We start from the raw sequence: 23,244 nt of genomic DNA, 5'->3' as shown, positions 1-23,244 counted from the left end.
TTGAGATGCTGCACCATGCTACACTCTCACCGGCCTCATCAATAGTGAAGGAGATGTCCCCAGGGCTGGCCTGAAGACAGCTGAGGGGCAAACACCTTGCACCTGTGCACACCTTGATTGTAGCCCAGCGAGGCTTGTGTCAGATGTTGGACTTACGGAAACATAAGACAAAACATTGTGTTGTTTTAAGCCTTTAAGTTTGTGGCCATTTGCCCCCAAAGCAACCAGAACATCAACACGGACCCCTCAAGCCACGGCTTTTCCTTCCCCGGTGCAGCCCCAGCAGGCAGCCAGCAGAGGGCAGCAGCCACCGACGAGCAGAACTAGGCTCCCTGGTCAGCGGCTGGAAGCCAGGCCCCTTGCTCAGGACTGGTCACCACCCTGTGGGGAGGGGTGACCAGAGGCTGCTGAGGGCTCGTGACATTCCGAGTCTTGGCTACAGGTGTGTGTGGAAGTCCATTGCACACGTAGGATGTACAGTTTTCTGGATGTCATGCTGCAGTGAAAATGCGCTTGGGGGGCAGGGAGAGCTGGGAGGGGCCAGCGTTGGGGGCGAAGAGAAGCGGGACAAGAATGGAACACAGCAAATCAATTACTTGGCAGAGCGGAGTCATCGGACCTCAGCATCTACAAGGTCGCCTTTTTCCCAGGGATGCATCCCCGGCAGCCTCCTGGTGGGGGCAGCAGACACCAGCCCATCCGAGGCCAGGGCCTGTCCAAGGCAGTGTTTCAGGCGCCACCCACTCCTCTGCCAAGAGCTGTGTCAGTGAGCAGTGGGTGGGCGCCTGCCCTGGACATACCTGTGGTCCAGAAGGCATGAGAGCTTACCTTCCGTGTGCCCCCTCACCTCCTCCACCAATACGCCTGCCAGCTTGACTCTGAGGTCCACTCAGCTCAAAGGCAGAAAGGTCCAGTTGTCAGTCTATTTGCCATCCTCATCCATCTGTCCTTCCATCCATGCACCCAAATATCCATCATTCCATCTATCCGTCCACATCTCCCTGCGTCCACCCCCCATCCATCCACCAATCCATTCAACCATCCGTCACCCACCCCACCCTTCCAGCATCCGTTCATCCCGCCATCCACCCATATCTACCCAACCATCCGTCCATCCATCCGTCCATCCATTATTCATCCATCCGTCCATCCATCATCCATCCATCTATCCATCCATCCATCCATCCACCCATCTGTCCATCCATCCGTCCATCCATCATCCATCCATCCGTCCGTCCATCCATCATCCATCCATCCGTCCATCCATCCATCATCCATCCATCCATCCATCCATCCGTCCATCCATCCACCCATCCGTCCATCCATCCGTCCATCCATCATCCATCCATCTGTCCATCCATCCATCATCCATCCATCCGTCCATCCGTCCATCCATCCACCCATCCGTCCATCCATCCGTCCATCCATCATCCATCCATCCGTCCATCCATCCATCATCCATCCATCCGTCCATCCATCATCCATCCATCCATCCGTCCATCCATCCATCATCCATCCATCCATCCATCCGTCCATCCATCCATCATCCATCCATCCATCCATCCGTCCATCCATCCACCCATCCGTCCATCCATCTGTCCATCCATCATCCATCCATCCGTCCATCCATCCATCATCCATCCATCCGTCCATCCGTCCATCCATCCATCCATCCATCATCCGTCCATCCGTCCATCTGTCCATCCGTCCATCCATCTATCCATCCATCCATCCATCATCCATCAATCGTCCATCCGTCCATCCATCCATCTGTCCATCCATCATCCATCCATCCGTCCATCCGTCTATCCATTTACCCGTCCACCCCACCTGTCCATCCATCTCTCCCTCATTTATTCATTCTTCCGGTGCTCTCTGCTGCCTCCTTTGTGCCTGGCACTGTACCGGTGCTTCTTACTGATCTGTTTCCTGGCAAGAGTTAGCCCTTCTTTACTTTGCCGGGGCTCTCACAAAGCATGAACAGGTAGATGAGTGTCGCCTGAGTAGGGGGACACACACCACTAGTGGTAAAGGGTTATTGTAAGGGGCACACAGATGACTCCTGGGAACCTGTACGTGAATGTGTGTGGGGGCTGGGAGGTGGGCTCCCTGGACTAGAGGCTCTGAATCTGGCCTTGGGGTAGGCACACGCCCTGTTCCCAGGAATCTTACAGCTGGTCCTGAACCCCAGGACTGGGACCTGGCCTGAAGCTTCTCTAGAATGGCAAGTGACCCTAGGAGCCACAGTCACAGCTTCCCCCTTAGCCAGTGGGTGGGCACACTTGGGAGGGCGGGGGGAGGGGGTTTGGCGGGCGGCAGAGCGTGTGCCCCATCTAAGCAGAGCCGCTGCCACTGGCTCCAGGCACATGTGAGAACGGGACCTGCTGAAAGCCGCCTGTGTCGTCAGATGGCTTGACTTTTTAAGAACATTCAAATCTGGGTTTATATGTAGATGTACCAAGTTTTTACACATTAAGTCAACTGAAAGAAAAATGGCCAACGCTGAACCCATCAAATGGAGATTGTCTTGGGCTGGATGGAGTTCACGGCTGCCTCCACCCGGGGAGAGAAGCAGAATCCCCGAGGAAGATGCCAGCACAGGTGCCCTCCAACCCCCACCTCGGCCTCCCCTCCCCCACAGGCCACTGCCCATCCCTGTTCTCTGTGTGTAGGCACGACTCTAGGACCTGAAGCAATGCCCAGTATTGGGGGCCATGGGGCCAGGGTTCGAGAGACCGTTGTGTCGCTGGTTTGCTGTGTGACTGCCATGGAGCCCTGACCCTCCCTGGGCCGCCTCGTTCCTGTCTGAGAGAGCAGTGCTGGCTGACCTGCTGATCTCTGGGGGGTCCTTCCACGGCCAGATACCAGGTCTCTGTGACATCACCGTCAGTCTTCCTCCGCCCACTTCCACCAGCCTCATCCAAACCTTATCGCCCTCCCGAATTTCTGTGACTCCCCTCTCTGGTTTCCCATCCATCCAACTGCGATGTCCCCCCGACAGCGGCCATGACCTCAGAATGTGACTCAGATCCCATCACTGGGCTGGTTAAAACCACTCAGCTCCGGCATGGCATCCACCACCAAGCCTCAAGTCTTCATGTAACCAGGGAACCCTGTGTGAGTTGGTCCTGACCACCCGGTCTCCTGCCTCCTTCCGCGCCCTCTCCCCTCCAGTCAGCTCTCTGTGCACTGCTGCCTCGGGGCCTTTGCACTGCTCTTCTGCTGCCTGATCTGTCCTGCCTTCTTCCAGGATTCGACATCCTGGCTCCTTGTTGCTCAAGCCTCTATGGGCCTCCTGGACCAACCATGTCACACTCTGTTCTACTTTATTAGTATCTTTTTCTGCCTCTGAAACTATCTGGTTCTGGGTCTGTTTTCTGGCTAAGCATCTCACACCCTCTGCAGGAAGCCTCTGCCCTTGGGGAGGAGGGAACGGTCTGCTCTGTCCACTGCTACGTGCTTGAACACTGCACGAGTGAATGTCTACACGGTCTGGGTGCCCGTCTTGGCGTAGGTGCTCAGCAGCCCTGTGTCCGCGGGCAAGTTACCTCCCCACGCTGAGCTGCTCATCTGTCAGATGGGCCCTCGCGGGCTTCTTGGAGGGCTCATGGAGAGGGGTGGTCCCCGCCATGCTGCCCCCGGGTTCTGCCTGCATGTCTGGACTAAGGAAGCGGTTCCAAAACTTTGGGAGGACATCTAGGCGGTGGGTAACCAGGACACTGGGAGTTTGAACTCTGCGGAGATGTTCCTGGCGACGCAGGAACGCGGGCACTAGGGGGCGCCAAAGCTCTCCCTCGTCCTGGAGGTGCGCGAGGCAGAACTGCCCCGAGGGGTTTCTAAGGACCGACCCCAGCTAGCAGGGCTGCCAGGCTTTGCTGGCGTTGGGTGTGAAAAGTATCTCTCTTTCGTGAGATCGTGCTGATTAGAAGTGGCAGTTTGAAAACGTGTCCCCACTGGCCCAAACGAAAACGCTGGCAACCCTAGGTGTGTGCCCAGGAGGATCGGGGACGTTTTAGGTCCGTGGATTCCTAAGTGCCACCGTGCTGGGTTGGTGGGACCGGGGCAGGAACTGGAGGATGGAGGAGGAGGATGGCGGGAAGGGGTGAGCACGACGCCCACCCCAGCATGAACACAGGCACGTGCGCGTGCGCGCACACACACGCAGGTGTCTGAGGAAACACAGCCCATGCGTACACACACGTGCACACACGCAAGCACAGACAGGCGCATGCATACACACACTCACAGAGAGACGTGGACGCCTGTGATCCCTCCCGAATTTGCAGCTCAGCCAGGAGGCTCCAGGGACAGCCTCCCGAGCTTCCCGGAGTGAAGGTCACAGGGACGGCGTTCGAGTGAAGACAGGGGTCATGTATCCAAATTTATTTAGTTGCAGGAAGGTTCAGTCACGGTCCTTGGTGAACTGGCGTACATTCACTTTTTTTTTTTTTTCCAAAAAAAGAATAGTTTCCATAAAAGGATTTTTGGTCATCACCTAATTTTTAATACAGTATTTATATACAAAAAAACCCCACTTCCAACTACTTACTGTACAAGAGAAACTAGAAGCGTCAGACCCCACGACTGTAGCAAGCGCCTATGGATGGTGGTCGGGGCTGGCGGCTGGAGGGGACGGCCTCACGCCGACCGCACGTTCACGGCGAACGCGTCTGTGTCTCCCCTCCCTTCGATGAGACATTTCTTTTTAGGTTTCTCTTGGAGCTCGAGAAATTTCAGACAATTGGTTAGTATAATGGCTGCAAATTTAGATCACTCTTGTCATCTGTGAGACTCGTTTTTACAAGCTTTAAAATGGTAACTGTCCCACAGTCACATTCCTGTAAGTAAAAATATAGAGAAGTATTACCAAAATAGAAGCCTTTATTAATAAAAATCTTTGGTGGTAACAGTGTTTTTTAAATTCCTCGCGATGGTATTTGGTTAACTAATAAAATAAACTCCTTCACCTTGGAGCAAGAGAAAAACCCTCAAATCCACCCTAAAATTGATTTTTTTAAAAAAATCCCAATAAATACTCTAAAGCTGTGACTGTTTTCCCGATGCCTTAAGACTTCATGGAACCTGAAGCCGTCTTTAGAAATGCCTCTGGGGTCCTCTCTCTTGCTGCTCACTTCCTGCCCCCCTGCTTTTCTTTCTTTTTCTTTTTTTGTCCCCCTGAGCAGATGAACAGTTCTGAGGCTGGCTCATGGTGGAGGGCCAGGTGCGGGGCTGATAGTGGGGACCCTGATGGTGCGGGTCACCCATTGTCCCGAGGGACACCTGCTGTCCCAAGGTTCTCCAACAGTAAATTCTGAGCTCACAGGCCCTCTCCTTCTGGCCAGAGGGTCTCTCAGTTTCTGAACTAACAGAAAGCAGATGCAAGGCCAGCGGACTTCTCCGACCTGGCGGTAGGTGAGTCTTCTGCAACCGGTGTCAACCTCATTGTTCTGTTCTCCCTCCTAGACGGCACGATGTTGATCCAATGCTTTGCAACACCATCTCGACTCTCTCTAAAGGCATCGGGCGGATTAGAAAAGACGCTTTCTGGAGGCCTCTGCTCACCTTCCCTGGCAAAGGAGACCCAAGGTTCCCAAGGACTGTTTCTGCAAAGCGACCGTATTCCCGCGCGTTCTCACCCTATCCCCAGCGATCATTTTGATTAAACTTGAATACTAAAGATAAAAAAATTCCCTGCATATGGTTTTGTGCAAAAACGAGGAGAAGAGAAACAGAAAAAAGACAGAAGAATGTTGTCCTAGCGGAAGGTGGTCTTCCACCGGCTGGGGGAGGGTGCCCAGGGGCAGCTACAGGGCACCCCCGGGGTACTCGGGGCTGTCCAGGCAGGCCTTGGGGCCGTGGTTGTTGCACGGCTCGTCTTTCTTCCGGTCCTTGTCCATCCAGGTGTCGAGCAGCTGCTGCTTTCCCTGCTCCTCCCGCATGAACAGCTCCACCATCAGCACCTTCTCCTTGTGCACCTGCTGGCTGATGTCCTTGGGGATGTCGGGGATGACCCAGTCCACGAAGTCGCTCATGAACATGACCAGGTTCTGGAAGGACAGTCAGTGTGTGAGGGTGGGGAGGAGGACAGCAGGAGGTGCTCCCCACCTCCCCTGTACCTGCCTTTCACCACACCTGTCTCTGCCGCCCCCCCACCCCGACCTCCCCCCCACCCCCGTCCACTGCGCCCACCCCATCACTCCAGCCTGCGACCCGAGATGCGCACTTTGGACTCCCTTGGCCTCGGTTCCCCCCAAGGTATAAATGAGGCAGGAAAAGTGGCCAGCTAGCCCTCCAGAAACCGCTGCTGACTTCTATTACGAACTGGAGCTCAGTAAGTGGCAACTTTCTGAATAATTCTGACCCCCTGGGCTGGGAAGCTTAAGAGATGATTGGATTGGTCACGCATCACCAAATACAGTAAGGATCGGGCTTTAAGGAAAATAGAATAGAAATAGCATGAAAGCCGCGTGGAACTCGGTGTCTGATGATGCCACAGGCCCTTCTCCAGTTTGCAAGGGCTCCCAGGGCCACCCCGCAAGTCTGCTCCCTCCCTGGAGAAATTTCTAGTGCACAGAGAGCAGATGGTCAGCTTTTACAGAAGAACTGAAATCTATTTTTAAAACTTCTGTCCCGTGATCCCTTGTCAGCATATCTGGCTGTTTGTTACCTGGTGGGCTGTGCTGGTGCCTCCCAGACCGCTTCTCCTGGTGGTGCTCCCAGCCCCCAGCTGTGGCTATTGAGGCTCACAGCTGCCTTCTTTCTAGGGAACCCCCTCCCGCCTGGTTTTTCTTGGTCTGAACAGACTACGGCCCATGCCCAACCAACATGGGCAGACCAAAGGGGTTCTCTTGCATCCAGGTGGGCCTGGGTGTGTGCTGGGATAACCCACTTGCACCGGATCCTTGTCTCAGGCTCTGCTTCTGGTAAACTCAGCCCCAGACACTTGTTTCCAGACACTTGTTTGCAGATACTTGTTTGCAGAGTGTTATGGAAAGCTGACAGGCGAGGCAGCAGAGGGGTGGAAGTCCCACTAGCAGCCACACTCTCTGTAAAGGGCTGCGTGGGGGCTTGAACTCAGTCCCTAGGATTCCAGGTGCAAGAGGTGCCTGAGTAGAAGGGACTTTGACTGGGCCCATGTGGTTAAGGGGTGCTTCCCCAGCTCTGGGACCATAGCTGCTGCAGACAGCAACCTGCTCCCCAGGATTGGGTCCTGTCCCTTGGGAATCACTTTGGCCTCTGAGTTATTTGTTGTCCCCTCCCCAGAGACCAGGTGAGGCTGGGTGCTCTGGTCCCTGGCTGGGGGCTGGAGTCGGCTGGAGTCCTCCTGCCTGTACTGGTCCTGTCCTCGGGTTGTCTCCAGCCACAGAGGTGGTGAGAACCAAGCTGGGTCTCCCTTCCTCCCTGTCTCCTTCAGTAAAGACCCCTCGTATCTAACTAGGCCTGCCTTCCCCCAGAGAGGTCCAAATCCCACTGCTGGTGCTGGCCCAGGCCTCCCTCTGTCCTCCTAGGGCCTGTCCCGGCACAGGGCCCAGGGTCGCCAGGCCTCTAAGGCTCCCAACGCCCCCGGCACGGGCCGTCTCCTGCCTTCTGACCCCGTTCTGGGCTCAGAGTGCTTCCGCAGTGCCCGCTTCTCAAACCTCCCGGAAACGAGGGCCTGCCGCACCTGGAAGACGATGACGAAAGCCAGCCGGGCCGCCAGCACGGCCCAGAAGTCCTTGGAGATGTCGTACTTGTGCTCTGACCACGGGGGCTCCCGGTAGTCTTTGTACCTGCAGAGAAGGGCAGGAATCCGCCAGGGGTTGGGGGTCTTCAAGCAGAAGCAGGGATCATTCCCGGCGCCCCACGTCCCTGAGCTCGCAGCAAGAAAGCCTCCCCCGGCCTCCTTCCCCTCTTCCCGCTGCAGCCTCCCGGCTCTTCCCTCCTTATCCACACATGATGCTCCGCGCCGCCCCCTGACGTGTCCGCGTGGACGCTGCCCACGGACTTCCCGCGGGGGCAGACCCCCCCCCCGGGGACCTCCCACTGACTCTCGCTCTATGGAAAGCCGTCTTCTTTGTTTGCCTGTCCACTGCCCTGCCAGCGTACACTGTCCCCCCTCCAGAGTGCCCCGTCCCTGTCCCCTCCTCAGAGGTCCTGAGATGACCAGTCTGTGGGAGCAGGGCAAGGATGACAAGCGGGGTCCTGTCTCTTCACAGGCCCTCTGACTGTGCCCCGAATTCCGGGGGATGCTATTGGCTTTAATGGGGCTGATCCTGTGTTATGCAGGAGAAAGCTCCCCAAAGCCATTAGAATAAGCTTGAGGCAGGGGCAGTTTCCGGGGTTGGGGCGGTAGTTCATCCCCGCTGGTCGCTGAGGTCCAGTGGTGGGGGGACCAGAAGAGGGGTCATCTGGCTCTGCGGTCACAGCCCTAGCCTGACCCCAGAACAGTGAGCACCTTGCTGGGTGTTCTTGTGCAGTGGCTCAGCCTCTCTGGGCCTCGGTCTGGCATCCTCTCAGTCACAGGAGAAGCGTTTAGTGAGTAGCTATTACCTTCCAGCCCCCATTTCAAGGGAGCTCATTCAGGAACACACAACAGAGAGGGCCCCTCGCCCACAGAACCTTACTTGTGGAGGGAGCTGGATGGCAGCCTCCGAGGAGCTGCTGGGTGCTAAGCTGCCAGACCAGAGATAGGATCGATCTCTCTGGGAACGATCCTATCTGGGTACCAGCGGCAGAGTGACATAGGACTTGTCCAACCTGCTCTGTGATGGGAACAGGCAGCCCCTGCTCTCCCAGTGTCAGACGCCATGAACACTCGCTCCTCCCTTTGCTTTCTGTGCTCATGGCCAGCTGTACTGGGACGCGAGGAAATATGTGTGAGTCACCTGGCAGACTCCTAGGCATCCCTCAAAGCCCGCTTAGGCCTGTCCAGAGCGGGCCTGTCCACCCACCACCTGCACTGACCTCGATCAGAGATGATCTAACGTTTTTCTTGCTTAGCTCCGGTACCCAACCTGCCCGTGCCCCTGGGGAGGGTCATAACGCCCTCTCCGGGGGTGCTCCGGGGATTAGAGGAGAGAAGGCCTGCCTCAGCATAGACGTAAACGGTAGCCAGCCACGACTGGAGCTCAGCGGTGCTCTGCCTCTCCCCACACCCATGGCCCTAGGCTGGGCCGGGTGCTGCGTCTCCCGCCACCAAGTCCTGTGAGAGGCACCTTGCGTGGGCGCAGCTGGTGAGGGCCCAGAGCTCCCAGACCTGCGCTGCCGGATCTTGGCCAATGGAGGGGGGAGGGCCTGGCTGGAGCCCGAATTCCAGGGAGCGGGATGGTCTGATCCGTGGTCTTCCGACTCCACGGGGGTGAAAGCTGCAAGATGCTTATAAATGGGTCTTGGCTGTGAGCCTGGTCTCTCTCCCACATGGCCAGGACCCTGGGCTGATGCATGGGATGGAGATGGAGCTGCTTCCTTAGCCGAAGTCTGGGACCCAACGTCCGGCTCTTGGAAACCGAGGCTAACCGTGTAAATACCAGTGCTGACATTCCAGAGGAAATTTCTAGTAAGAGGACCACACATCTCCTGTCTTCTTTGCTTGTAATTATTCATCCTCCAAAATGGATTTTTAGCAAAGTAGGTCAAGTGTGTACATTTAGCCCGAACCGTCGAGACGATGCAGGGGCAGTGTCGGGGCCGCGGAAGGAGAGGGGGTCTGGCGCAGAAGCCCGGGGCTGGGGGGGCCGCCTGTCTGCGCCAGCCTGGAGTGTGCGTCTGCTGAAGGATGGGGGCGGGTGTCTGCGGGTCCCTTCTCTGCACTTCCGGCTCCCAGGCTGTCCCCTTTCCAAGGTGACCACACCGGAGTGATTTTTGGGCCCATTTAGGTGCACGTGGAAGTGTGTGGGCAGGTGGGATCCGGGAAGCTGGAGCCGGGTTGGCGTGCGGGCCTTGCTGGGTCACGCACCCTATCTAGCTGGCAGACGCGGCTCTAACTCTTTCCTTCCCCCCAGCTGCACCTGGGCCCAGAGCAGGTGCCGTCCCCGCCCTGACACAGAAGAGAACACCGTGTCCTTGCACCGGAGTGGCTCCGGTTCCGCAGGGATGCCTGCTGTGTGCAGTGCTGTGGGGAGCACCCGAGCCGGACGCCCGCTTCCCTCTTCCCCACGGCTCCGGAAGGCGGGCTGTTTTCCATTTCTTGGGACCGTCTTGTACTGCAAGCTGCTTCTGGTTGCTTAGTACCCTAGACACTAGCAGGTGCCTCCTCTCCCCTTTCCTCAGTCAAGGTGACAGAGATATACCAGCCAGCCTCAGGGAACCACGTGCCGAGGAGGAGCCAGCAGGCCTCCCTGAGCCAGAGGGACCGCACTTCACCGCATGGGCTCTGGGAGGCGTATTTTGGTCCCTGAGCTCTTCTGCGTCCTGAACCTCAGCTGGGCTGGAACAGCTCCCGCAAATTCCCTCCTCAGCGCTTTTGCCCACGCTGTCCTGACGCCGGAGTGACCCCACTGCGTCTACCCTTCACCTGGGCTTCCAACTATGATCCCCGCCTTTACGCTGATCTGGGCCAAGGTCCCTGGATAGCAGGGACCGTGCCAGTCCCGGGTCCCCGGACCCCAACCCAGGCTGGCGCATGTAGTAGGGGCCCAGGGAATGGCCAGGTCTCAGCTCTGCCCCCCACGCCCTGTCCCTCCTCCATCTTTCCTGGGGGGCTTTCTGCGTACCCCATGCATCTGGCCAGCAGGTGGGGCCCCACAGGTCTGGCCCTCTCTGCTGGCCTGCCCAGCATCCAGTACCTCCTCCCCGAGTCAGAGCACCCCAGTTTCCTGAGGACCTCTTCATTCTCTAAGCATGACCCCACATCCTGGCACACGCCCCAGCTCTAGCCCCTACCCCCTGCCAACAGCGCTTTATTTAGGGACAGGCATGTGATCCACTGCAGGCAGTGAGAACCACGACTTCTGCTGACTATTGAGAAAGACGTTCCGAGCCTTCAGACGTGGCTGAGGTGACAGAGTGTCTTCACTGTCCACCCAAACACAACACAACCACGGGGGAAGGCAAAGCTGGGAGGCCGCACCAGAGCAGGTCCTGACCGCAAACTCTAGGCCTGGATCCAGCCATGCCTGAAGCCATCCTTGCCTTCTTAAAGAAAGGAATTCCTAAATGAGTTCCCACTGGCCACCCTGGCTTTTGTTTGTTTGTTTGTTTGTTTTCCCTTGAAGCAAGCGTGAGATATTCTATGACTTGCCCCTAAAAGAATCCTTGCTTGAACTAGGGTTTCCCCAGAAACCCACCACATGTGTCTTTCGGAAAGAAACGCTGAAAGCCATACCTGCAGATCTGCACCTCATAGCCCAGGTCCAGGGGGTCATTGGGGGCCGTGCCGTTCTGGAAGTCACTGACGTTGAAGGAGGAGAGGGTGTGGTTGACGAAGCCGTGCATGGTCCCGTTCTGGCTGTACATGTAGAGGTATACCAGGCGCGGGATGAAGTCGGACGTGAAGGAGATGACGAACGCCTGGGCCGGGGACAGGGTGGTGAGTGCAGACCCACGGCTGGGTGTGGGAGAGGGACATGCCCCGAGGGAGCCAGGGTGGCCTTGGCCCTGGGGTGGGGACATGTGACACTTTGCCCATGAGTCGGCAAGGGGGCCTGGGTGCAGGGAACAGGACATCCCTGAGCAGGAAGGCAGGGGGAAAAGTGCAGCCTCTCACTGGCTGTGTGGCCTCGGCCACATCACCTAACCTCTCTGTGCTCTGTGTGCCTCCCCTTCCTGGCGTACTTGAGAGGGTATGCGGGAGTGGAAAGAACTTAGTGAACAGTGAGGTTCGGACTCCAATCATCCTATCCCAGAGCCATCTCTGGGGACATCCGGTGTGCTGTCAACACCAGAGCAGGGACCGGAAGCCTGGCTGCCTGGGGTAAGGTCCAGCCCTGCCGCTTTCTGGTGGTGTGGTGTTGGGTAGGTCGGCTGACCTCTCTGTGCCTCAGCTGTCTCACCTGTATGACGGGCAAGGACAGTCCCTTCCCTGAAGGCTGTGTGTGCACAAGGGGTGGATGTGCGTAGAGTGTAGAAGGGCCTGGAATATTCTAGAGGCTCGAGAAATGCTAGCTGCCATTACTGCTGTTGCTGGCTGTTCCCATGAGAGGTCCAGCTGGTTTCCAGCTGCTCACATCACCCCTGCGCTCCACACGGCTGTACCCCGTTCCCAGCTCACCCCCTCCCCCATCAAAATGTGCGCTACTGCCTTGGAGCTCTGCACCCACCAGCCCAGGTCAGGAGGAGGGGCTGTCGCTGCCTAGTGTGCACGCTCTGCCCATCGCGGCCTTTTAACAGGGGTTCCAGAGCCTGGACTGGGCGGGGGGCTGCCCCCGGCAGGGGACGCAGTGTCCCAGCGCTCTGAGAGTCTCTTCTCTGGGGCCGAGTGTCACCTCCTGTGCTGTGGGGGCCAGTCCCCAGACCCACAGGCCCAGGCTGTGTCTGCTCCTGGGAGCGGCGGCCCGTGTGCGGAAGTCAGCTTCTGGGGGCTGGGGCTCAGCCGGCAGGCGGAGGGGTGGGGGTCACAGGCTGGGGGCACCGTGGACTCCGAGGCTGTCTGACATTTGTTCTCACAGCTGGGGATCAGCCTTGGCTTTGAAGCATGTGCGAGCGACCCCTAGACCACTAAGCCCAGGGACATCCAGGCCTCGGAAGAGCCACGCAGACCTGGATGGGTGGCCGCAGGGCAGGCAGTGGGCTGGCTCTCGTGACAGAGTGGCCCCTGCCCTCCTAACCTGCAGGGGCAGGGCAGGGGCAGGAGAGGCTGGGCGGGCGGCATGTGTGGCAGGAGTGTGTGGACGAGGGGCTGAGGAGGGGGGCGGCCCGGGGAGCACAGTCCTCAGCAAACTACGCGTGTGCAAGAGGAGGCTGGCGGGCTTCTGCCCCTCGTCTCCGTGTTTCTGCATTTCCTGAGCCTTTAAAGAACAGGCACATATTTCACATAAAACGATAAAGGTAACCTCTAAAAATAAGAGCAGAATGATTGCGAAAGAGGAGTCTCTCTCTCTCTCTCTCTGTGTCTCGTATCCTCAGGACTCTGGGGAGGGAGCGGACTTAGGCGCCAGGGTGGGCGTGGCAGAGAATTCAAGGTTATAGAAGAAGGTCAAGGACAAGGTGTTGTTCCCACCCACAGTTCGTCCCAACCCCTCCGTATGACCAAGGGACGTGTCTGAACAGGAGATGCTTCCACCAGTCTGGGCGGCACCGAAGCAGGAGACAGAGACCCCACGTGGCTTCCCCGGGAGGGGCGTCCAGCTCTGTGGCCACCCAGTGGGCGCTCCTGGGCAGCAGAGGCCCCCCCATGTCACTTACGTTGATGATGACAGCCAGTTTCCCAACGCCTCTGAGAATATTGTACCAGATTCCTGGGGGGAAAGAGAAGCACAGTGTCGGGCCGGCTCAGCCCGAGGCTGTCCGGACCCCGGGCTAGCAGGTGAGCGGGGCCAGCCTGGTCCTCTCCCCGGTGGTCAGATGCGTGGATTGAGCCGACGTTCTAGGGCTCGGGGGGAGGGGATCCCGGCTGATGACAGCGCCTCGGCCGCTCCCGGCTCCGCAGGTGTTCAGAGCCAAACTGTCGCTTCTCCAAGGGGCGCTTCGAATCACCTGCTCCCTGAGCGGTTCTGCAGCCCCTCCCCTGAACCCGAAACCTTAGACGAAGTCCCCAGAGGGACAAAGATTCCATCTGGTTGCGGTTCCTGCCCCAAACGGTCCACACAGGAGTGGAGACCAAGCCCGGGAGGCTTCTGTGTCCTGCACCGTTGCTCTGGGACCGGGAGACTGAATTCAGGGACGGGTCCCTAAATGTATGTCCAGGTCCAAGAGCAACGCCAGGGCCCTGGGAGGGGGACGCTGGGGTCATGACCTGAGCATAATGACATGGGCCATGAGGCGCAGGACACTTCCTGTCTGTGTGCCCCCCGTTTCTGCCACCTCGGGGCCTAGCACTGCCCCCAATGCCCGGGGAGCAGGGGGCTCCCCAGACAGACACGCGGTCCTCCACTGGCCTCCCCAGCAGAATGAGGCCAGCAGGGCCCAGCGAGGGCCTTATCTGAGGGCCCCTGCGGGAAGCAAAGAGGGCCTGCCTCCTGCCCCATGGGGAGCGCCACCGGAGCCGTGAGGAGACGTCCCGGGTTCTGTGCGTCTCTCCACGAGAGCAGTGGTTCTCAAGCCTCCTTCCTGCTGGAACACGCGCCCACGCGCTGGTACCAGGCCGCCCCGTCGGGCTCCCCTCAGGAGTGCCAGGAGGGATGCAGCGGAGGGAACGGTCCTCGCAGGGGAGACGCTTCCGGACGAGGTCAGGCTTCCGGGCTTCCCGCCGGGCCGCTCGGCACCGGGAGCCCCTCTGCACCTGGCGCCCGGGGAGGCTGTGTACCGCACATCCCGGCTTCTCTCCCGGGCCTCGCGTGCGCCGTCTGGCTGCTGGCGCTCGGCGCTGCTGCGCCGACGTTTGCTGAGTGACTGGAAGAGCGTAGACAGCCCTTTCCCCCTGGGGCTGTCGGTCCCGGGCCCTGGCTGCTAGATGGCGGTCCTTGGGCCCCGGCCGGGCACATGGCTGTTTCGTCCTGCTCACGTGCGTGCTGCTTGACAACGCTGACTGGTGTTTACAGACCACGATGGTGCATTTTTTGAAAAGTCTGGACTTGCCGCTGCTTCGGAACGAGCCTCTATCCCAAAGGGCGGCCTGTTTCGTTGGCGACGGTGGCGCCCCCTCCAGGCCGGGCCTTGCACTGCGGCTCTGTTGTCCCCTCCCCGCACTCACTCACCCACCGGGCCTCAGCCTGGCCCCGCGGGGTCTGGGTTTGCGACCTCCAAGACCGGGCGCTGGGGCCTGGGTGAGAGCCCGGTGAAGGTGAAGCGTCCGGGGCAGGGGGCTCCTAGGGGAGGCGGCGGCCCGAGGAAAGGAAATGGGTCTTGGCCTCACTGCCCAGGGACAGGCCAGCGGGTGGAGGGAGGGGGTGTGGGAGTGACCAGGTTGGGATGCAGGGTGGGCTGGAAAGCTTCTTGGAGCCCAGGACGGAGCCCACCGTACAGGCCCCAGGGCATCTCTACGTCCAGGCCCGAGGTCCCGTCGGACCCCACACCAGAATCCTAGGGTCTTGTACAAAAAATGCCTAACCAGGATGCCCGCCCTGGCCCTGGGGCTCAGCCCCTCTGGGAGCCTTGGCCCCCCTTCTGTGTTATCGGGACGCACGCCGCAGAGCACACTCCAGTGATCTCCAGGTACAGAAAGAAAACCTTCAGGCTCCCTGCAGGACAATCTCCAAGCGGGGAGGGACATACTCCAGGGTGTCCCTGCTGTCTAGGGACGCCACAGCCCATTTCCAAGGATGAGACAGGGAGGTATTCCGACGCTCCGGACCATGCCCGGAGCCGAACGCAGGCAGGGGCCGCTCACGGGAAAGGCTTGGCGAGAACACGTGGGAACAAGAAGCCCGTTCGTCCGCTGTCAAAGGTCAGGGCTGGAGGCTGGAGCCGGCTTCCCACTGGCAGGGTGCGGGGTCCCCACCGTGACTCACCCAGCCTGCCCTCCCAGCCAGAGCCTCCCCCGGCCACCCCTGGCGCCCTGGGTGCAGGCCGTGGGGGCCACCGGGGCCCGGCGTCCCCTTGGGGCCCACACGGATCACAGGAGGAATACAAAGGCTTGTTCAGGGAAAGGTTACAGGGGAAGAAGGGCAGATTATGCCTCCAGCCGAGCAGGCAGGAACCGGGAAGTGAGCGGCTGACCCATGAGAACAGGGAGAGAAGGGGGGCCGCGGGCATAAAACAGGCAGACACCCGCCTCCCAGCCTCGGCCGGTGGGGGAGGGACCACGCCAGGGACAGGCAGGGAGGGGCCGGGAGGTGGCCAGGGCGCTCCCGTTCACCTGCTAGGTTTGCAGGCTTGAGGACGAGGCCGCAGGGGAAGTGGGGCTCTGCCAAGGCAAACATGGCCACCCCGGCCTCGCCTGGGGCCTCTGGGAGCCTGAGAATCAGGCCTTTGTCAGGGAGAAGTGACAGCCAGGAGGCCGCACTCCCGTCTTTACTAACACTGGGCACAGGGCTCCAGAATCCCCAAGGGCTGTCCAGGGAGTGCCTCGGCTGGCTGCCCTGTCCACCCTTTCCTTTGGGGCCTTGGGTTACAACGTAAGCTTTCCCTGGGCAAACTGTCTGCTCGCGGGGTTGCTGCAGGAGTGGGCGGCCCGGGGGTGGGGGGCTGGGGGGCGTAGGGTCTCCAGTCCCAGCTCCGCGTTGGTGACCACCTGGCCTTGGTCTCCCCATTGGGAAATGGGGACCGAGGATCTGCCCAGGCCTCCTCTAGAGGTCCCTGGGAGGACCCGATGCCGAAAGCCCCAAGAAGTGATCAAGTCCACGCACCACTCATAGGAACCCTGGGGACAATGTCACCTTCATCTGGGGAGGGGACTTGGGAATGCAGCCTGGGGCCCAAATTCAGTGCACTGGGCGAGAACGGTGCCCTTGTGGTCCACGGAGACCACGGCCTTTATTCTGGTCACGCACGGAACCCCCGAGCTGAGCTCGGACCCGGAGCAGCAGCAAAGCCAGGGCTGTGGCGTGCGGGGCAAGGGACTCACCCCACAGCCAGGGCTGCGGCGGAATCAGGCGCCTGGAAGCCAGAAGGGACTTCAGAAAGGCAGTTAGTTCTTTCAAAGCCTCTTAAAATCACACGTGAAATCTGCCAGGAAAGTGCAGCCTGGAGAGCATCTGTTTGCAGAGTCTCTGCCCATTGCCTGGGATGTCCAGACAGGTGACAGACACACCGTGACAGATGCACCTCAAGATTTGAGCCCCGGCTCTGGCTGGCGCCCCTCCCTACAGAACACCAAGGTTCCCCGGCCCGTCCCAGAGCTGGGCCCTGAAGGAGTCCCCACGAATGTCACGGTGCCAACGTGGGCTGCAGTGAACCAGACAGAATGACCGACACATGTGACACGTGGCCACACGTGAGTGCATGAATGGCACTTGGGGACAGTGCGACCTGGGAGAGCAGCAGGCCCAGCCATGCTGCCACCAGGGGCCAGGGCGGGCGTGGACCGAGGGGCCCCACAGACCCAGGCAGGATGGAACGGCCGAGGGGCCTTTGTGACAGGGACGAGCCCAGTGCCAAAGGCTGGAGAAGCTGCTGCCACCTTCCAGCAAGGGGATGCCTGCCCTGCTGTCGCCTTCAACGTGCAAGCCCCTTGAAAACTGGGTCCTGGTTGAGTGAAGTTGACTCATTTTGAGATGATCTCTTTCGCTGGTGACCCCTCTGACTCCCCGAGCGATAGGTGTCCCGCTCCCCAAAAGCGCACCATCCCTCCACCGCTGCCTCCCCGTGCGCCACGAGGAGGGAGCCCTCACCGGCACCGGGTCAGAGCTTTCTCTGGCCTGATCCTCCGGGCAAGCCCTACAGAGCAATTCCTGTGCTGTTGGAAGGGCCCCTTCCTCCTCCCTTTCCTGTTTGTGCACGTTGAATGACTACATGACACCCTTTGTGGAGAGGCGCGCTCAGCCCCGAACACGAGCTTCCTGCCCGTCTGCTCCGTCTGTGCTCTGGGCCATGAGCAGGAGGGCGGGGCGCTGAGGACCTCATGCATGCACCTGGGGGTCCTCTGAGTACAGCTGGGTGTCGAGATATTCAGACACCCCATGCACTGATGCTTTCTGGAATGTTCTCTCAGGAGCTGAGACGTTGGGGTGGGCGTGCAGAGGAAGTCCCCTGTCCCCCATGCTGAGCCCCCCAAGCTCCATCCTGGAGCCCGTGGGGACCCCGTGGCCAGACCCCAGTCTGCCCACTCTGGGTCGCGCTCTGGGGAGCAGGACCCCCTCCCCAACCCGGCATGTGCCCAGAACCAGCTCCCGAGAGTCACTCACCGATGTCTTTGGCTCTGACGGCCACCGGCCTTCGCAGCTCAGTGACGAACTTTTTGGCGTCCAGGCGGATCTCGATGATGTTATTCAGCAGCGCGAACAGCGGGGCCAGGGGGAAGGACGCCACGAATAAGGTGACAAAACCAAACTGGATGACTGCAAGGGGAGAGGGACGGTCAGCGCACTGCGCCGCGTGCACCACGGTGGGCCCCGCCCCCCCACGGCGGGCCCCCACGGCGGGCATCACAACTGGACATATGGCGGGGCAGGGTCTGGCTGGCTCCCTGCCCCTGACATGCCCCCGTACCTGCATACGGGGGGACCTGGGAACACTCCCGCCACAACCCCAGGCGACCCCGGGCCAGGAGGGGGCTGTGGGGAGCATCCCAAATTTTGCTCTGGCCCCCAATGTGGGCTCGTGTGTAAGGAGCCTGCAGTCACTGTCTCACGTCTAAGCTCCGACAATCATCAGTGACGGGGAAAAGGCCCCCGTGAGCACGAAAACCCGGCCTTGGTCACCCAGGTGGGGCCGGCAAGGGCCTTGGGCGCAGCCCCAATGCCCGGTGGCTGGGGGTTCCTGGGACCTGGGGGCCTTGACAGTATCACTGAGTGTCCAAGAGCCCCCACTGTCTCCTTCCGTCAGGCCTCGGGGAGCTGGGCGGGGCCCACTGTCCAGGACAGTCTGGCCCCTCTGGCCCGTCCTCATCACTGGCCCTGGGGCTTGGACCTCGGATGCTGTGGCCGGCACAGAGCCGGGCTCCTGGGCGAGATCAGGGAAAGGCCGCAGCGTGGGGGAGGCTGGCTCAGGAACCGTACAGCCTGTCCCAGGGCTCTCGCGGCCTGCCAGCCGGTGAACACGGAAGCCGGCAGAGCGTCACCGTGGGCCCGGCAGGCTGAGAGTGGCCATTGTTAGAGCCACCGGTGGGGGGCTCCGCGGGAGCCTCCGTCAGGGACTGGGGCTGCTGGCTTCTCATTCGCCCCATGGGCCTCCACGGGATCCTTCCATGGACAGGCGTGTCTGTAGGCGGCTCTGGCGGGATGGAGCCTTCGGATCAGCTGGGCTGTGGGCTCCAGGTGGGCCGCCGAGCCTGAGGCTGTGGGGTCGTCGCTCCTGAGTGAGGCTGCCTGCTGCTGCTTGGACGGCCGAGAAGCAGGGAGGGGAGCAGGAGATGGCTGGGCCCCGCGCCCTCCCCGCTGCCCCCGTCCAGTCTCAGGCACTGCGTGCTCCAGGCACCCAGAAGAGTCGGTCCGCGAGCAGGAGGCCAGCAGTGGCCGTGGCAGAGCGTTCTGAGTGGTGGGGTACTACGTGGGTCCCCGGGTGGGCGGCTCCCACCCCAGGAGACCCACCACGCCCGACAGGGACGTGGGATGCAACTTCTAGCCACTGCAGAAATTAAACTCTGGGGGAGCCTCTGTCTGCCTGCCGGCCCCAGGCTGTTCTTCCTGGGGTTTGCCTCCCCACTGGCCTCAGGCAGGCACGGGTGGCCTTGCTCCTGGACCCCTGGGACACTGAGACCCGACAGCCAGGGAAGAAGCAGGCCCACGAGGGTCCACGGCGGCCCACGGGGTGAAGGAGCTGCCTGCCTGCCTGCCTGCGGTTCACCTTGGATTTCGTTCCAAGAGAAAACAGACAAGGTCATCTGAACATGACGTTATTTCCAGTTTTTAAAGTCTGAAAATTCTTTTCCTTCTGAGTCAACGCAAGGTGCTTCTTGAATCATCATGGGGACACTGGGTGTGATTTTTACGGACCCACTGGGCCAGCAGGAGAGAGGCCCCTTGGGGCAGGCTATCCCTCAAAACTGGGGTTTGCTCAAGTACTTGGTAGAAATGCAAGGTCCCAGGTCACACCCTGCACAGACCAGGGGTGGGCCCCAAAACTAGCATTTAAAATGTGCTGCCCACGGTGGCTGGGGGCCTACACTTGGGACCCCTCCGCAGGGGCCGTCCTGGTCTCCTTTCCTGGTCTGTTCACTCAGCGAACATGCACTGAGTGCCAGCGATACAGCTCATCTGTTCCGGAGTCGGGGGTTTGGCAGGGGAGAGAACAGAACTTCCACCATTCTGCTGGGAGGCGGAGGTAAAGCTAGAGTGCATGCTGGTGACAAGAACCAGAGCATGGGGAGAGGCAGAGGGTCACAGTGGTGCAGGGGAGGGGCTGCCCTTCTGAACCCAGCAGTCAGGAAGACCCCTCTAGTGGAGGACATCCTGACCACAGCCCTAGAAAAAGGGAGAGGATGATTCATGCAGGTATTAAGGGGAGAGCATTTGACAGGGCATGGCTAGTGCAAAGGCCCTGTGGTAGGCATGAGCTCTGGATGTTTGGGTAACAGCCAGGAGGCCAGTGGGGCTGGAATGGTGGGAGGAGGCGAGGAGAAGGTGCAGGTGGGATTGGGGGGCTCCAGGTGGCTGTGCGAGCTGCGTGTGCCCTCTCTCCCCCTCCCTGGTGCCCCCCGCTGGGAGTTAGGGCCAGCTCTGGGCATCGTCCTGTCCTGGGACACCGCTGCTGGTGCCAGGGCTCCATCCGTGGGTATCTCCTGTGCTCCGGCTCGGTGCCCCCCAAGGACGGGAGCCCCGTGCCACACTCACTCGTCTCCATCTACTCGGGCGTGAGGCCCGCTCCTGCCCCCCGGGGATGGGAGCCCCGCGCCGCACTCACTCATCTCCATGTACTCGGGCGTGAGGCCCGCGAAGGGCTCCAGCGTATAGTCCTCCTCGTAGCGCTGCCTCCGCTTCACGTACGGGTCGTGGTCGGGGGGACTCTGGCGTCTCAGCCGCAGGTACCGGATGAACTTCTTCATTTTCCTGAGGGAGACACGGCGGCGTCACTTCAGCTGCGGGCCCGGCGACACAGGTGCTGGGGCCCGTCACCCGCAAGCTGGGTCTCCTGTTCTTGGAGCCGGGACCCCTCGGTCGAGGACATCCTGGGCCGTGCACACAACCCCCCCCACTGAGGCGGGGTCAAGGGCCATCGTTTGGTTTTCGACATAAGGAAGCAGGTGCAGGGGGGACCACGGGGTCAGGGGTCCGCGATGCCCACGCAGACGCCATGGGTGGGGGCGGGGAGGGGAGTGCGGAGAATCATCCGGAACGCCCGGATTCCGGCGGGCCGGCTGCCCTGGAGGCACCTCGGGACACGCTTCTCGAAGGTCAGGAAGCAGGGCCTCGAGGCGCTCTGGCAGCCAAGCCCAGGGGGCCGGCCCACGAGTCTGAGGGTACCTGTCAGGACCCCTCTCCTTGTCCACCACGGGGTGGCTGTGCCCTGCCTCCCCTCCTGTCCTCACCTCCAACCCCGTCCCCACCCCCGGCACCCTGTGCTGGCCCAGGTCCCACCTCACGTGCCCCCCCGACCACCATGGGAGCCTTCAGGGGACCCCAAGGCCTCCCCCCGACCCCGCTCTGCTCGTACCCGAGGCCGGACGTTACTCACGGGATGCCGATCTCAAACAGATTGTTCTGGATGAGCTGTTTGCCCAGCATGATAATGCTGAGCTGGATACAGAGCTCCATCAGGCAGCCCCCCGGGGCACACTGTGGGACAGAGGGCAGATGTGTCACAGCCACCCCCGCCGTCGTGGACCCCAGAGGGAGGACCGCAGCCCCCCGCAGCGAGGGGAGCTTAGCCCTGCTGCTGTGGGTCACGTGTGTTCTCCACAAATGCAGGTCTCCGTGCTGACCCCCAGAACCACAGAACGTGGCCTTGGTTGGAAAAGGGTCTTCGCGGATGTGACCGAGTTAAGACACGGTCACCCTGGAGCAAGGGGACCCTAAGGCAGTGACCGGGGTCCTTATAAGAAGAGAAAACACAGAGAAATGAAGGCCGTGTGAACACAGAGGCAGAGACTGGAGTGCCCTGGCCAGAAGCAAGGCAGGCCCAGGAGGCCGCAGCCCCCAGATGCCAGGGGTGAGCCCCGAGGAACCTGCCCCTGGCTCTCAGAGGGAGCGCAGCCCTGGCTACTTGATTTGTGACTTCCAGCCTCTAGAACCATACAAATACATTTCTGTTGTAGGCCTCCTGCTCTGTGGTACTTTGTCCCAACGGTCCCCGGAAGCCAGTGCATCTTGTCCACATCTGTCAGGGCTGGGACGAGGCTCAGAGAGGGGAGCTCATTGCCAGGGAGTGGGCAGGGCTGGGGCTGGATCTAGAGGCTCCTCCTCCCCGCCAAGGCCACTGTCCGGTCCCACGCACTGTGGCCTAGCCACGGGCCCTGCACGGCTGTGGCAGCCTGGGGCCTGTGAGGCTGGTCACCCTTCTGGAACCTAATGTCCCTGTCCTTTGTGGGCTTGCCTTGCCTGAGGCTGGGTGTGGGCAGGCGCAGGATGGGCCAGAAGCTTCACTTGCCCGAGTGATGGGAGCTCAAGGGACGCTGGGTGACCCTCTGGGGCACAGCTGACCCCTCTATGTGCCCGGAACAAAACTTTTTATACTGTTATCACAGATTTCATGTTGGAGAGCCACCGTTTCATTAAAAAAAATAATGCCTTTTGTTTCATTCTAATTTACAAAGACATCTCCCCAATCTCTCCAACCATTTAAAATCTGATACAGTATCATTTATGGAAAGACTGGGATCTTATAATGGGGGAGCACTTCATGGGGTTTTTGCAAACATCTGTTCCTGTGGGTGAGGCTTACATCTGGGGATGTTCAGGGCCTGGCACTCAGGGGCTTGGACCTCTTGTCTGTGCCCCAGGCAGCCAGATCACCCTGTACCTGATGCCCACCCCAATGTTCTCTACCCCATTTCACAAGGTCTTTATCAAAAGACCCACTGATTATCTTCCAGAAAGCTGAATTATGTCAGGCGTTGGAAATGCTGACCAGGTCCCCAGCACCTGATGCCCTATGGCCTCGAAGCCCTGGCTTGGTTTGGGGGAGACTGCTGGAACAAGTCCAGTGGCCAGGGCACTAACCAGACCCATGGTGGCTGCAGTGGCTGAGCAGAAGCCAAAGGTCAGCAGCACTGATTTAGAGGGAGAAAGGTGGGCATTTCTCCATCACAGTAAAAGACTGAAGTTGAGTTCTGTCTCATCCCCTCTAACCCAGCTTAACAAAAAAGAGAAGATCTTACATAAAAAAAGAAAAAAATGAAACAGGTGTCACTCTTTTGGTGACTCCGAAGAGACTTTCCCCTTTTCAGGTAATCGGACATGGACGGGCCCAATAAGATCAGAGCCCCGTCCCAGCCGCCGGTCAACGGCAGGGGCCCCCTGCCTCGCCCCCCGGGAGGAGGGAGACACTAGTCCAGAAGGTCTGCTTCCCCCGAGTCCACTGTGTGGACAGACCTGGGAAAGCAGGACGGAGCACAGGCTTACCTCTTCCATCCGGAAGGAACGGAAAATGTACACGTAGTCTCCCGGACGCCCGACGAACCTGCAACGAGCAGGG

General features: G+C 60.0%; 1 protein-coding gene across 4 annotated transcripts in view; it reads right to left on the bottom strand.

The window, feature by feature from the left end:
- Positions 1-4,368: 4,368 nt before the first annotated feature.
- ANO1 (anoctamin 1) overlaps positions 4,369-23,244 on the bottom strand; it is a 151,764-nt gene continuing 132,888 nt past the window's right edge. For all 4 annotated transcript variants that reach the window (XM_045066273.1, XM_045066278.1, XM_045066281.1 and 1 more), the window contains 8 exons: positions 23,172-23,229; positions 21,286-21,386; positions 20,515-20,660; positions 17,859-18,011; positions 13,321-13,373; positions 11,303-11,487; positions 7,664-7,769; positions 4,369-6,047 (listed from right to left, as the gene is read on the bottom strand). In XM_045066273.1, coding sequence (XP_044922208.1) covers positions 5,805-6,047; positions 7,664-7,769; positions 11,303-11,487; positions 13,321-13,373; positions 17,859-18,011; positions 20,515-20,660; positions 21,286-21,386; positions 23,172-23,229 — 1,045 coding nt within the window. In that variant the 3' untranslated portion in view covers positions 4,369-5,804. The remainder of the gene's footprint in view (positions 6,048-7,663; positions 7,770-11,302; positions 11,488-13,320; positions 13,374-17,858; positions 18,012-20,514; positions 20,661-21,285; positions 21,387-23,171; positions 23,230-23,244) is intronic.

Source organism: Mustela putorius, unplaced genomic scaffold (assembly GCF_011764305.1).
Source record: "Mustela putorius furo isolate JIRA1106 unplaced genomic scaffold, ASM1176430v1.1 tig00000127_pilon_pilon_pilon, whole genome shotgun sequence".
Taxonomy (NCBI): Eukaryota; Metazoa; Chordata; class Mammalia; order Carnivora; family Mustelidae; genus Mustela; species Mustela putorius.
This window is presented reverse-complemented; position numbering and strand designations above follow the sequence as displayed.